Here is a 16,051-nt window from a genome sequence, read left to right on the forward strand (position 1 = left end):
AGGTTAAGATGTATCAAAGCAAAGATTCATAGAAGGCAGTTTCTGGTAAGTTCGTTGCCTGTGTGAAATACTTCATGCATAGAGTTGCCATATTGTCCATTTTAAAGAGGGCATTCAAAGTTTTTCAGGCTACTTTTTTCAAAGACCACCTAGTTGTCTAATTTTTAAAATATTTGAGATAGCCTATTTATCATTTCCTTGGTATATTTTGTTTTAATTGATGTTTTTATTTAGTATAAAACGTTTTATTTGTTCCCACAACTACAATACATATTGCATTGGTCATGCTAAAAACAAGAATTTCAAAAAAATTGGTGTTTCTCCTCAGAACTGGGATTGTGGGACTGCACAAAGGAATCTGAGAGCTTATTGATGAAGTCTATTGTATACCTCTCTCATGCAGTCCCACACCTTTAAGTACTGGGATATGTTTATTCCCAGTGATGGGTAAAGTTCTGGAGATGCTCTCCCACAAATAGCTTCTACAAGTTATAATGACTGATTGAACCTTCTAGTTTGCTTGTTAAAGGAAGCAGTTGTAAATGCTGAAGGGTTTTGTTGTCTAGACTGAGTTGTGGAAGAGCCCCAAAGAATTTGAATTTTGTCTGCCTGAACTGTACACCATAGAGACAAAAGGAATGAGTTCCAAATCAAAAGGGCTTCTTTTCTTGGTAAATAAGGCAAAGCTTTCTTTTTATATTGTTTCCACCAATATATCCTCACCAAAAATTTAGACCCCATAAATGGATAAGTAGCCAAAACAACAGTTGATTTGGTATTGACTTTCCAATTTTTTAACTGTAGTTGGCACTGGCTATAACATCAGCTGCCACAGCTCTATAAACAAATAGAACAATATCAAGGCTTGTATCTCCCATAAAAGTAGAAGCTTTGCCAATTTATTAATGTTCTGTCTGAGCTTAGTCTCCTCCCTAGGACCAGCTTGGGCCCATCTAACAGCAGATCTGGCAAACAAGTAGCTCTGAAGGCATGAACAGTAGTTTCATGAGACCTATGCAAAATAGCCCGTAATGCATTGTTGAAGGCCTTCACGGCTGGAATCACTGTGATGTTGTGTGGTTTCTGGGTTGTATGGCCATGTTCTAGCAGCATTTTTCTCCTGAAGTTTTGCCTGCATCTGTGGGTGACATGTTCAGAGAATCCTCTGAAATCCACACAACACCTCATAGTCAGTAATCCTTTATCGCCTAGAGTTTTAGGAGTATCATCACCATCTCTAGGAAAAACAGCCTAAAACCTATTCAGGTGCAGGGCCATTAATAAAGGGAAGTTTCAACTCTTCCATAACTTCCGGTTGGCTTATGGAGATGAAAGAAAGCCTTTAATGCACATTAGTACCCTGTATTTTTTTATAATTACAATCTGGGCCTAAATCTGGTTCCAGGATTCTGTATGTAATCATCTGCATGACAAAAACACTTTCTTCAATTGTGGTTTGAAATTGCATTAAATAGTCAGTGCAGATAATCCTTTAGTGTCTACCATGGAAGTAACAGATGAGATATGCTTTGTCTTTCTCTTAACGTTACAAAGGGGGAAAACCATACCAGGAATCTCCCACCCATCCTGAGAAAACAAGATTTTGCAGATTAATGCTTTCTGGTCTGCTTTACATGTTTCTGGCCACTTGAGGGCACGTGGCAATGTGAAAGCTCTCCATCAGGCCTGTGGTTTTTTACTCCTAATTTTATGGCACTCTTCATGCCGTCCACCAGCTCGGTTAGCCCCCAGTGCCACCATTGATTTACCTCATCCCCAAATCCTTGGTGTTCATTGGTTGTTGTATGATTAAGGAAATCCAATACATAATTCTGGGAAGAGTGAATGTCAAGCAGTAAGAGTGGGAGGGAAGCCGAAACATTGAGTGCACTCATCATTGAAGCTGAAGCAATACTCTCCAGACCTCTTATGTGCTTAGGCCTGCCTCTCACAACATAGACATGCATGAATGCCAGTGCTGTACCTCAAACAACAACAGGATCTGATACCCCAATAAGGGGTATCACTCTCTGATTACTCCCTGAATTAACATCCATTGTGCAGTCAACCACGACTCCTCAATTAAGGAGAATTTGGGATGACAGTCACAATCCTTTACAACCAACTTAGGGTAGCTGTCAGGGCCATAGCCAGAACAAATTGGGGGGGGGGGGGGGGCTTTTTTAAGCGAATCGTGAACAATGGTTTCATAACACAAAATAATTTAAATGGTATGGTTCATTTTATATTTTATATAGACTGCATTAAATCAATTTTCTATTTTAGTTACAAAGTTTCAAGTCTTAAAATAACTGAAAATGATTGTGAATTGGTAATTTATAGTTACAAAAGAATACCACAATATCTGTTGGAAATACTTAAAAACTGTGTCAATACACTTTGACAGAAATCAGGTTCCATTGATAAACTTCGGTAGACACTCGAGTGCAAGTCCATTCCGTCTTCTTGCCCCATTGTGCTTCTTATGTATATTTTCAAACGTTTAAGAGTTGAAAACAACTTATATATTGGCATAGCAATGGGAACTCTACTATCTGGAAAAGGGATGGGGGGCAAGGAGGGAAAGGCCTAATTCCCCATTAGGAACCTGCCTCCTACCTCATGCTGAAACAAAGAGCTCAGCAGGGGTGCAGAGCAGCCGTAAATAACCTGCAGCCCTGCCCCTGTCAGCTGCCCCCACCAAGTCTGGTCTCCCTCATGAGGACCTTCAACACCCCCCCCCCCCCCAATTCCTTAGGCTTTGCCTACCAGTTATGGATGAGCCAACTTGGTTGCTTCCACTATATCGGCTAATGCTGCAAGTAATGGCTGTGTGAATAAATTGTCAAAATTTGCTTGAGATAATGCTTGCAGTTCTGGAGGGACTGGTTTAATGTTTGCTTCTTATAGACTTAGCATGGGGGTTTGGTTAACTAGTTAAAATTCACGAGTAAACCAGATATTTTTCAAGCTGAAACATTGGGGGGGGGGGGGTAGGGGTTCAACCTTAGCTACAGCCCTGGTTGCAGTTCTTGTTGAGGTAGAAGGATTCAGGCAAGAAATAGTATTCTGAAAGAAAAAAAATTCTCCAAATGGGAAAACAGTCTAAGATCTTTTGATTAAGTGACCCCAAAAGACAAACAGCCAGATCACAGAAATTGGTGTCCTGTTAGAGCTGAGGCAGAACATAACTAGGAAAGGGGGACTTTCTCTCCCACTTATGGTGGAAAGAGTGATTGGCATTAACTTAAACCCTACATACGAAGAGTGTGGGAGGATCAATATCCAATGTAAGGATTGTCTCCCCACCTCACAGGAAGAAACAAGCAAGAAGTAACATACCCTATAAACTCATATATAAGTCTAGAAATTTAAGTAAAAAAATCAACCCCCCCAAAAAAGGGTCAATTAATCCACAGGTCAGTAAATTGTACTCATATATATATAAAGGTTACCATCCCCATCTCTGAGTAGAATGACAGAATGCAAGAGCTTAGTCTGTCCCTAGAGAACCTAAAAGAAGCACTGACTTTCATGATTCTCTGAACCGTTTTCTGTAGACATCTGCCCAAGTAAACCCTAGATGGGGAAATGCCAGTGACAGACCCCCGCGGTGCCATTGTTTTTCCTGCCTGCAGAATGATCCTTCTTTTGTTCATTCTTATTTATGTGCCTTTTCTTGAGATAGATAGATAGATACGTTTTATTGATTGGCCTATTGGCCGTATCAAAACATTTAACACATAACACAGTTAACACATAGTCATACATAGTCATACATACAACATACAACCCTCGGTATAAAAGGAGTTAAAATAAACAAGCTGTCAACAGGATCTCATTCAGATCAAATGTCTTCGTCACCTCCACAGTTTACCCCAATTGATTCTAAATGTGCAATTCTCAGCTGTGTTGCTTTGAATAGAGAGATATTTCTTGAGAGATATTGGAAGTTTCAAGTTAAGTGTCCAAATATGTATTCATAGAATAATGAATCAAGCAAAACAACATTTAGGAACCTGACAATAGCGCCATGTAGCTAAATCTGTGCAAAGCTTGTATTAAATTGGTTTGTCAATCTATATGAGATACAATTTATGGAATTGAAATAGTTTAAAAATGACTTGGATTGATGATGTAATAAATCACATTTGAAAGTTTACATAGTTCATATGTGTTGGCTTAGAACAAGAGTCTTATTTTGCAGAATAGTTATATCTGCTTTTATTTTCATGGTAAAATCTTGCAATTTCCAAAGAATGTTTATGCTACTGACAATTATCTTTCTTGTTTATCTTTTATGTTAGCTCAGTCTACACAATCCAGAGATTAAACTAGAATCTTTGAAAGAAGATATTAAGGAATTTCTGAAGACCTCAGGTTTGCAAACTTTGTTCATTACATTTTTAGCATATTTGACTCCTGTACATTTGGGCATCATCCACTTATATAACGCTGACTTTAAGAAGGTTTGAGAGTGTCGCTAGCATAAAACATTTGGATTAGCCTTTTACTGCACTATTGTATCATCATTGTTACCCCTAAATGCCTTAATGGTAAAACTGTAATCAGCTCTTTTACAGTTAAAAATTCTTCTCCTTCTATTTTCTCTTCATAGATGATTTCATAAGTAATTAGAAAAGTGGCTACTTAGAAATTCACTTTACTCCTACAGCCTAGGCATATTTTAGGGCACTTTCTTATTTTAGCTGTTAACCTGCTACTGCTAAACCTGTTTCTCAGTGAAAGTTGTAAAAACATTTACATCAATATAATCCTTGAGGCTCCTGTGGCATAAATGTGTATTTCACCTATCTACCTACATGTTTTCTTCTGAAACATTTTTAACTGTAAGTGAATTGTGTCCATTCCAGTGGAATTTGCTTCCTAGTAAGAACCTTTTATACATGCAGCTGTTTAATCATCCATATGCAGTTTATGTTGAAACCCGAAGTGGTTGAGTTTTGACACCGTACCAAAATTACTTTGAAGGCTACTCTTCTTCTATTGGCAAATTTATAGTCAAATGGTGGGCACACATTTGTTTGTGCAGTTGTCTACATTGATGAAAAGTTGCAATACAAACAGATGGCTACAGGTATAGAACTTGTATCTTTAGGGTAGCACATTTGAGTGGCAAGCCCATGAAATATATTCTAAGAAATAAATTATATATAATACAGTGATATTTGTATTCTGAGCGGTAGTAGTTACTTTTTCCAAGCCAGAAAACATACAGTGAAGTACGGTTAGAAAGTTCTGGGAAATGAGTTATGGATTATGCCTTTACATTGTTTTTAGCAATTGCACTTCTGTGTGTCAGTTCCACTTACTTCAAATATTTTTCTTTACACCAAAGCACATTTTGAGGTCTAATGCAATCTTACAATTTCAGTTCTTCTGACCTTCATTTTCTAACCTCTTATTTTACCAGGATGGGAAAAGAAGCTGCAAAATGCTGTTTATAATGAACTCAGTGTGTGAGTTTGTTTTCGTCTGCATTTTTCTGTAGGCATAGTCATTGTTATCTTCATATCTGCATGTATTATTTGTAATATCATTTAATGTGTACATCAAAGAAGACTTGTCAGATACTCTTTTAATCTATTATATATTTTAAATTTTGTTTAATGTAGACAATAGCACAGAAATGAAATTAGAAAAGATGAAAGGTTCAAGAATGTCTTGCTTTCTTGTTTCTAATGGTGCTGATGAAAGTAGAGATAGTTTTCCCAATAGCCTTTAATGCTTTTTGATTAGACCTGTAAAGGTGAGAAAAAGCTAGCAATTAGGAGAAATATGTTTTTCCCCTGGTTTTCCACAAGGATTTTCCCACATTTTTTTTCTGTGTAAGGTTGCGGGCTGAAAAATTAAGTGAAGCATTTTATAATTTGAGATGAACACTGTACTTTTAAAGCATTTGTCCACATAAGAAGCATAGTGGGAAGTGTTTGCCCAATAGGTTTTTTTGTTTAAAAATCAAATTATATTGTCTTTTACAAAGATGTAAGGGACTATTTCTGAAAACTGATAACTTAATTTTTTCTTAGAATAAGTAATGAGATATTCATTGTCTCTACTGAAATTTCATAAGGCATGGATAGATGATGATTACTAAATACATATTTAGTGTTTCTGAAAATTATTATTTTGCTGCGGGAAAAATGATATTCAAAGAAGAGTTAAGCGTGAATCAAAATCATAGATGAACTAAAAATATCTTTTTCTTTTCCCCTCAAGGTTCCCTTTACCATGTCATCCATCAGCACCCCCAGAACACATAAAAGAGTCTTTGGCTTACATGAGAAAAGCCCAGGTTTGCTACGATTTACTTTTATTGTTGTACAGGAGTTTTCACACATATCGATCAAAATTATTTTCTTAGTCCTCACCCATTTAATCAGTGGAATGTACGTATTGGGATTGATTGGGATTAATCAACAGAATTGCATCCCCAGTACAGGCAGTCCCCAAGTTACAAACAGAATAGGTTCTGTATGTGTGTTTTTAAGTTGAATTTGTATGTAAGTCTGAACCAAATACATTTTAAAGTGTAACTCCATTCAAGACTATATTTTTTAGCTTTGGGTAGCATAGGGAAGGGTGAACACCCCTGTGGTGTTTGTTTTGCTGTCTGTGTTCAGAAGATGTTGTGGAAACATGGATTGGGAATAAAGTTTCAGTTGAGACACCTTTTTCTCATGATAACTCTTTCAGGAGTGATTTTTCCTTCCGAGGGGTAGATTTCTCTCACTTCTTGTTGTCTCATCCCCGTTCTTAACTATGAGTCATTTGTAGGTTGGATGTTTGTAACTCAAGGACTGCCTGTATATCTTTACATTTTAATAGAGATGTAGAATGAGACTTTATATAATGTTGCACAATTGAGTATTTCTGTTGTAATTTGGCATATGCTTTTTTTGTTTTTTGGGGTTTTTTTTGGAAAACCATAAGCATTTGGAAAATGGCATTCATAACCTTTTTGGAAAAAACTAGTAATCTTTTTGAAAGGTATGACCTTGTTAGAGATTGTAACCTTTTTAAAAGTATGATCTTCCTCGCTTGAGTCAACCTTCTCCTTAGTGGTAAATATCCACTAGTATTCATGCAAGGCAATTAGGTTTCTCAGCTGTTAGACTGAAATCCCTAGATATCTCTTTGAACTGTTAGGGACAAAAATATGCCAATGCACAAAAAACATATATATACCAGAGTTTCAGAAGTGGTTTTTTTTCCAGTTACCCAAAAACACATCTACTCTCTTTTAAAACATCGTGGTTTAAATCATACTCTCAAGAGACAAAAATAAGTAGTCTTCATTAAATCAACATAGTTGGTTTACTCACAAACTTCATATATTCAGTATACAGGTACATTGCATATCAATCCAGTTACAGATAGGATTTGAAGTAATTTTTCTGTGCATATAACATGGAGCATATTTCTTAGAATCTTAACAGTCCATAGTCTAAAGCATCTCTCTAATAGAGTGTTTTCACTAAAGCTTTGTGTTTCTACTGACTTCTAAAATGTACTGTACTTCTTCTGATGCAAACACTGACTTCTAAAATGGAGCCTGAATCTAAACAATCCTAGATCTGGTCACATGGTCTGCAGCCCCTCCCACAACATAGAATTAAGGAAAACTGCATGCTTGTTTTCCTTAAGCAATCTGAATTATATACATAACAAATAACTAGTATAGGAGGCTTGTAGAAGGTTGCTATTTTCAACAGTTTTTGTCTCTTTTCATTGTAACATTGCATGTGTACAATCTCATAGGATTATAGTAAACAAACTGGAAACTTAACCAAATTGTTAATTTCTTTTGAAGAGCTGTTCAGATAGAATTGGGGTTTTAGCTTGAAAGATGTTCATTGCAATAGACGAAAGATGATTCACTCAAACCATGGGTCACGTGTTTTTCGGTTGTTCTTTCTTCACTTTATACTTGAATCTTTAACGAAGACATTGATCATAATTTTTTTTATCAGAACATAAAATATCATTTATAAAAAAACAAAGAAGGCTGTATTAGAACAAAAAATGTAAAAGCTTTAGCTATTCTTACTTTAAAAATACAAAGCACAAAGTAGCTAATAAATTGTTCCAAATTGTTAACTGAAAGGAAGTTACAAATATTACAGTGAATTATTCATCTCTTGCAGGGCAACTGGGAAAAACGAATTCTGAAGAGCCTAAATAGTATGTGCACTGAACTTGGCATTCCTTTAGCACAGAAGGTAGCTGTGTTTACATTTTCTTCTGTGACTGTTTAAGCAAGCCCTGATTTGGTATTTGTGTTAATCTATTGTATCTTTATAAATGTTAAGATATAGAGATTTGTATGTTGTTCTTTAACTGGTTTTATTACAAGAAACACACTGCTTTTTATGATTTACAGAGATCAATAAATGAACAAAAAGAACTTCTCAGTAAATGGAATGAAATGGGAACAGATGAACCAGGTACGATAGTTTTGCCTTATGCCATTCAAAGTCATTTAGATGTGTGTTTAGATTGTCAAATATTATAATTAAAGTATTTTTCCCACTGGAAGGAGCTAGAGACACAAAAACACAGATAGGCAGTTACAGTAGTTTGTAGGTTGTGTCTCTTCATCAGCTTTCCTATGCGGTCAGTGGTTCCCTTGATGTATGGTAAGAACACTTTTCCTCTTGGTATATCTTTGTCTTTACTCTTGTGGCTTGTTCTTGGTATTGCAGCTTTTTTGATGTCTGTGGTGGAGTATCTATTGGCCTGTGTAGCCCAGTTTAGGTGGTTCACCTTGGAGGAGGTGGGGTTTGCAGATTCTTTTTGTATGATTTGCCATTGTGCTTCTTTTATGACTTGGGTGATGGTTGGAATGTTTAGGTAAGTATCTATCTGTCTATCTGAGCCAGAGTGAAGACGGGGGAGGCCAGGGGACAGTTCCATCTTGTCTCCTGCATATGTCATCAGTTGAGACCCCTCCCCCCAGCAACAACCGCCACTCTGAGCCAGAGTGAAGACAGGGAGGCCAGGGGACAGTTCCACCTTGACTCCTGCGCTATGCTAATCTATAATATACATATAATATTTATAATACAGTATAGTACTACCACTAATAATGTGATATTATAATTATACAGGGTGAGACAGCATAACTTCTTTTTTTAAAATGCACAGCATTCAGTTGGTTGAAGACGTAGCGGAGTGGTAGTGGTTTTGTTTGAGAGGTGGGAGTATAAAGTTTTGTCCTGACACAGTTCAGTTGACATCATGCGTTGGAACAGTGCGGAGTGTGCTTTTGCCGTTGAGGCCTACTTTTCAAGTGGATTTGGAGTAGCTGGCCCGCTCTCCAGATTTGGCCCCTTGTGATTTTTTTCTATGGGGTTTTTTGAAATCCCGTGTTTATGTGAACCGTCCAAGGACCCTACAAGATTTGAAGACCAACATCCAGGAAGAAATTGCCAACAAAACACCTGCTATGCTGGCAAAAGTCATGACAAATGCCAGAAATCGATTTACACAGTGTATGGAGAATGAAGAATGGGGGACGTCACCTACCTAATTTGATCTTCAAAACTACGTAAAACAAAACTTTAGGTATGCGTCTACATTATACATTTTTTTAAAAAAAATCTGATTCATACAATGGGTTTTATTAAGTTTTGAAAAAAGAAAGTTATGCTGCCTCACCCTGTATATTTATATATTACATGTAATATTACTAATAATATTACAATATAATTGTATAGTACAATATAGTGATGTATAGTGTTGATATTGTACTGTGCTGATGGCATAATGTATTGTATGTATTTATATACATCTTGTAAACTGCTCTGAGTCCCCTTCGGGGTGAGAAGGGCGGCATATAAATGTCGCAAATAAATAAATAAATAAATACGTTTAGGTTTTCTGTAACCTGTGTGGCCCAATTGTTGATTTGGTTTTCCTTCAACAACAGATTATTATTATTATTATTATTATTATTATTTATCATTATCTTCAGATGTGGCTGATACTAACCTAGAATGTGTTTCACATGTATGTTCCAGACAGATTTCATTGCAAACACAATGCTTTGTAATTATTACTACTAGTAGAATATCTAGATGAAAGAATTGCAAAACTATTTAAACTTGGAATCAACTTTTAATTAAATAAATAACTCCATATGCCTTGTTAATTTCAGATCTCAGTCTTTTTCGGCCTGTTTATGCACCTAAAGATTTTCTTGAGGTAATTATTATTATTATTATTATTATTATTATTATTATTTAAAAACAACACTAAGCTAAGTCTTTAGTTATGTATTTATAGATTATAAAACAATAAATTGTTAGTATAGTTAAGACAGACGGATCTTTCCGAATTCATGAACTTGATGTAACATCATCTGCAGTAGAAACTCATCTTTTTAATGATAGCTCTTCAGTTTGGGAGACTGCTGGTTCAGAAAATAAAGTATATACAACAAAGTACTACACTCTGCCTAAAAGCGGAAAAAGTTTAGGTTTCTGAAATGCCAAGAAGGCCTGAGAAGCACAATAAAGTATTGTGTATCAGGAATGTATATTTCATCAGACAGTGAACATGGTTGCCTTGTATTCTTGCTTTCACTTGTATTACTTTATAAGTTCCCATACCAGTAGTTTGGAACTTTTTCTGTTCATTAAAACCTTTTCATAAAGAGACACAGTTTGATATACTGAGAATTGTTCTCAAATAGTATTTGAATATGCAGAGAATTGGCAATAGCTTTTGAATGTCATCCCTCTGAGAGTGTTAAGTGTTAGATCTGGAATTTGTTGTGAGTGGAAACTACAGAGAAAGATCAACAGTTGAAAAAAGTTGCATTGAGGGAAAGTTTTGCTATAATTCTTGATGTCTTGACAGTCCTTCATTGTTTGAAAATCCACTTTGTTTAGGTTTTGTTTTTGTTTTTTTTTGCTTTAGTTGGAGCATTTCCTTTGTGGGTTTTTGTTTTTACATGTTTTTGCATAGGGAGATGTAAAATTGTTTACATGATTACAATACTGTTTGTAGTCTTTGTTTTCATTCAAAAGTGCTAGAGTTCATCTGTGGGCAGCTAACAGATTTCTCAGGATAGCTTGGACAATAAGAAATTGGTTTATTATACAAAAGAAGATAGCAAATAACTGTTAAAGTCCCAAATGAAAATTGCTAGCCGAGGAGACCTAAACCTAGCGTTTGTGAAATCTGTGGAGAGCAGTTGAATATCAAAACAGAATTATATTTGTTTTCTAAGAAGCATTTAAATAGGGCAATATACATTTTCATCGCCTTGCCTAATAGAGAAAGGGGACAAAAATACAGCATTTGAATTACCTTTTACAATGGTAAATCAAATATATCATATTTGAAAAAACAATGTGCCTGTATCTAGGCATGTGCGATCAATAAAAAAATGTTTCCAAAGTCATTACAAAATTAGGGGACACTGGCATTTCGTTTCTAAAGTGTTTCTGAAATATCGGTAGTAAAAAAAATGTTACTATAACGAGAGTAATGAAATTTCCTTACTTTTTTGTTATAGTAATTGAGCAAGTGGAGAAACTTTGTGGGCTCCTTTCTTCCTCACTTTTACAGCTATTGCCACAATGGTAGAACATATTTACTACTGTTAGCCCATCAAGTTTCAGAATGTTTCACTTATTCACAGATTTTTGGGGAATTTTCAAAGTTTTAAATTAAAAAACCTACAAGAGCAAATTCCTTGAATTCTCTATACAATGACACAAGATAACAGAGGATCATTCTCCTCAGCTGTCAGAAATATTCATACATCTACTGATTTTAGGGATTTAAAAAAAGTTTTGACAAAAATGTTTTTTTTTAAAGCCCCAACTATGTCATTGAATGTCTCTTATATTAAGCAATAGAACTTCTATTTAAGGGATTCTTCCCAGCTCAGCTCAGAGATTTACTTACTAGAAGTATCAGTCAGTCCTCGTCTTTGCAGATTCAACAATAATTGGAACTCTGGCTGGATGCTGCTATGGGGGGAAATAGCTCTCCCCCATTCTGATTGGAATTTTCTGATGCTGAGCAAAATTCTGGGAATTGTAGTTCAGGGCAGAGCCTTTTGAATTATCTGGCATAGGACTCCTTGCCTTCCCAAACTACATTTCCAAGAATTCTGTGCTTTCTCAGTCTCTTTCCCAGTGAACCCTGCTTTTTCCTTGCTGCTTTCCTCTCCTATTGGTGAGAGGCCATTAATAAAAAGAGGAAAGGCAGCCTTTTTGGCGTTGCTTTGTTTCATTGTGCTGAAAATAAAACTGACTTTGGGAAGCTTTCGAGATTTACAAAATACAAATTAAAAAGTATTGGGTAATTTTTGATTCTTTGGTTTTTGGCACGGGCATCAGATATTGCATCGTAAGTACAAATTTAACAAATTTGATACGACATACAAAGACTAACAAAGAATTGCACACCCCTACTGTATACATAGGAATTTCATTCAGGTTTAGAACATCAAATACCAATAATGTGGTTGGCATTGTCATGCATTTAATCTGCATATATAAATGGAAATTGTGTTGCACACATGTAATTATGGGTAGATGGTTTTCCCTGTGAGAACTAACTCTTGACCTTTAAGTGTTCTTGTGATTATTAATTTTGAATTATAATGCAACTGTAATGTTTATTTATAATTAAGACTAATTCTATCTGCCCCAATTTAACCTTATAAAAGCAGTTTGCATAAGTAAACAGTCTTTTCTTCCATCTCTGGGGTCTTCTATTATTACTTTCCCGGCTCTTCTTATCAGTCCTTGAATTTTAACCATTTCATACTTGGTCTGCTTCTACACACTTCAATAAGCCTGTTTATACTCAAAGGAATTGTTACTCTGTATTCTGACCTGTTTGATATGAGTAAAGAAAACAAGGTAAAAATTTGACTATAGACTCTTCTTGGCACTGTGACCTTGTTCTTGCAGGAGACACACTCCAGAGATCACATGAACATTATGGTTTCTCAACATCATTGAATTCTAGTAAAGTGATTGACAATTAGGATAAGTGAACCATAAAAGTTGAAGCCTAGGCACTGTGTAGTGCTCGAGAATACATGTTCCTGAAGGGTTTTTTGACACCCCAGGAATTTTATATTTCATAATGAACTAAATGTAGTATATATAATATTTTAAAAGAAAGAAGGAAGAATTTGAATGTTCTTTGTCAGTTGCTCAGACCTTACTAATATAGAATTTGCAATTTTGGATCAGACCACTGTCCGTCTAATCTAACATGATAGCTCAGGATATTTATACACTAGGAAAACACGAGGGCAAGAGTCTTTTTTCGTTTATTCACAGGGTCCCATGGCTTCTGAACATAGCTTCTTTTTAGCTGTCATTGATCATAATCATTCATCGAAGCTTGGTCACTTCTGGTTGCGACCAGATACAGTGAAGTCATCTGCCCTTGTGCTGTGCTGCTCTGCTGCTGAGTACGCATGCCCAGTGTGGAACACATCTCACCACACATAAAAAATATGGCTCTTAATGACACATGCTGCATTATCATGGGGTATCTGCGCCCTACACCACTGAAGAAATTACACTGTTTAGCCGGTATTGCACCATCTGACATCCGCCGGGGAGTAGCAACCAATAGTGAAAGGACCAAGGCAGTGACATCTCCAGCCCTGTTTAGGTATCAGCCAGCACGCCAACGACTTACTTTTCTAAGATCTATAGAGACACTTGCTGGAACCAAGAGTCCAAAAGTGGCAGGCTCAAACCCAGAACCTCAATCAATGGCTGATACCAAATGAGAATTTTCTGGGCACACAGAAAACTGGGCGACTTGGAAGGTGCTGAACAGACTGCGCTCTGGCACCACAAGATGCAGAGCCAACCTTAAGAAATGGGGCTACAAAGTGGAACCCATGAAATGTGAGTGTAGAAAAGAGCAAACAAACCACAGACCACCTACTGCAATGCAACCTGAGCCTTGCCAGATGCACAATGGAGGACCTTTTTGCAGCAACACCAGTGGTCAGCTACTACTCAGAGGACATTTAATAGAATACCAAGTCTGCAAACTTTGTGTTTTGTTTGTTTGCTTGTTTTTAATGCAATACAACTGTTTTGGTTCACTCCTGACATGATAAATAAAAATAAATATCGAAGCTTGGTCAAGTTTTTGATCCATAGCCTTGCTGACTGGGAGATTCTGACTGCTGTAGTCCACAAAAATATCTATGCTGTGCCCTGCCACTGATGTGTCTAATCCAGAGCTTTCCAAACATTTCATGTTAGCGAAACACTTTTTAGACATGCATCATTTTGCTACACAGTGATGCAGTTTTACTAGCAAACCAGAGGTTAAACCAACCCCTTATAGGAGATATGGACACATATATTAATTGCAATAACAAAATATTTGAGGACTCAGCATATCAATATGAAACCTTTTCATTTAGATATTGTTAAAATATGTGATTTGAAAAATAATGACATTCACTTCCAAGATTTCTGTCATTTATGAGAAACAAAATGGAAATATGTGCAAAAATTTAGAAATTGTGTAGCAGTAATAAAACAATTGTGTGCCAGTTTAATGAAATATACAAGGTTGATAGGATGAACAAAACTTTTGATTATTTGGTGAAATATTAGATTAATGTTTATTCCAATCATTAATATTGCTTACACAGCCCAAAAATATATGATTTTTTTTTGTTTTTTAGATCTGTTCCTTGAGCTATTTGGAACAGTGATTCAGAAAATTGTTTTGGGTAGATCGCATCAGTTCCAATTTCTTAGATATGGTTATTATGATTTTTCTATGGGCAAGCAGATGGCCACTGATATATGGAATATGTTCTATATCTCAAAAACTGGAGCTGATAGGGGGAAAGTGGTGCCAGTTTTTAAAATCAGGTCAAAAATACTGAGAAATAGCTCTTAACCTTTGAGGCACCAAATGTGTACTGGCTAGTGTTATTTCACATAGGTTTCTCTTTACATTTGATAGATATATCTATACACTGCAGCAGATACACTAACATGTCACATGACACACAGTTTGGAAAGCTCAGGTCTAATCCTTTCAAAAATAAATTTTAAGCATTAGATTGTGGCTTGGTTCTACCTCTTACTTCATTGTTGTATACTTCCAAGTCATTTCTGACTTAAATTCTGCCAAGAAAACCCTATGATGGGTTCACTTTCTAAAGTGAACCTATCATAGGGTTTTCTTGGCAGAATTTGTTCACAGGGGGTTTGCTTGTTCCTTCCTCTGAGGCTGAGAAAACGTGAGTGATTTAGTTCAGGTCACCTAGTAGGTTTCCATGACTGAATGGGGATTTGAACCCTGGTCCCTAATCCTAGTTCAACACTCAGACTGCTGTACCACACTGGCTCTTCTCTTGTTTCTGAGCGTAGTTCATTTCAGATACATTTGATTACAGTTTGATCAGAGTATCTTGATATATACTTCAGTTTTTTGCTCCTTTTTCTTTTATATTAGTTTTTTCTTTCACATTTAAACTCCATAGTTGCCACAAGTTCATGCCAGAATTGAAAAATTACACCAAATCACAATTTGAAACAAAAGTAGTAACTATGATTTGCAAATTCTATTAAATGTTAAATATTTTATCAAATTAGTCAGTGTAGGAATCTGTTCATAGTAGAGAAAGCATGAAGAAGAAGAAGAGAGCATATAAATCCGCTTTTAAAAATTACAATTTTATGTTAAGTTGTTAAAATAGATCTTGTTTGTTGTTGTTAAGGTAGGTGTTTTCTGAATTTATATTGCTTTGTATGTACCCAATACAAACATATATATATTTATTGATAGTATTTATCTTAAAGGTATTGATGAATCTTCGAAATCCAAATTATGAAAACAGTGAGCAACCCAGTTTTAGAAACCATTTGGGTTTAATTCAGGTCCCATTGAAAGTGAAGGATATTCCTGAACTAGTAAGTATTCATTATATTGAAAATACTTTTGTTTAAAAGTTATACATTAAATAAATAAGTTGGGTAACTGAAAGGTATAGAAACAGTTGTCTTTAGCA

General features: G+C 35.8%; 1 protein-coding gene across 2 annotated transcripts in view; it reads left to right on the top strand.

Moving 5' to 3' along the window:
• The window catches only part of TBC1D19 (TBC1 domain family member 19), an 89,657-nt gene that overhangs the window by 15,817 nt on the left and 57,789 nt on the right, over positions 1-16,051 (top strand). For both annotated transcript variants that reach the window (XM_067468998.1, XM_060777858.2), the window contains exons 2-8: positions 4,308-4,380; positions 5,435-5,480; positions 6,241-6,316; positions 8,169-8,243; positions 8,405-8,468; positions 10,181-10,227; positions 15,843-15,953. In XM_067468998.1, the coding sequence (XP_067325099.1) occupies positions 4,308-4,380; positions 5,435-5,480; positions 6,241-6,316; positions 8,169-8,243; positions 8,405-8,468; positions 10,181-10,227; positions 15,843-15,953 (492 nt within the window). The remainder of the gene's footprint in view (positions 1-4,307; positions 4,381-5,434; positions 5,481-6,240; positions 6,317-8,168; positions 8,244-8,404; positions 8,469-10,180; positions 10,228-15,842; positions 15,954-16,051) is intronic.

Source organism: Anolis sagrei, chromosome 5 (assembly GCF_037176765.1).
Source record: "Anolis sagrei isolate rAnoSag1 chromosome 5, rAnoSag1.mat, whole genome shotgun sequence".
Classification (NCBI taxonomy): Eukaryota; Metazoa; Chordata; class Lepidosauria; order Squamata; family Dactyloidae; genus Anolis; species Anolis sagrei.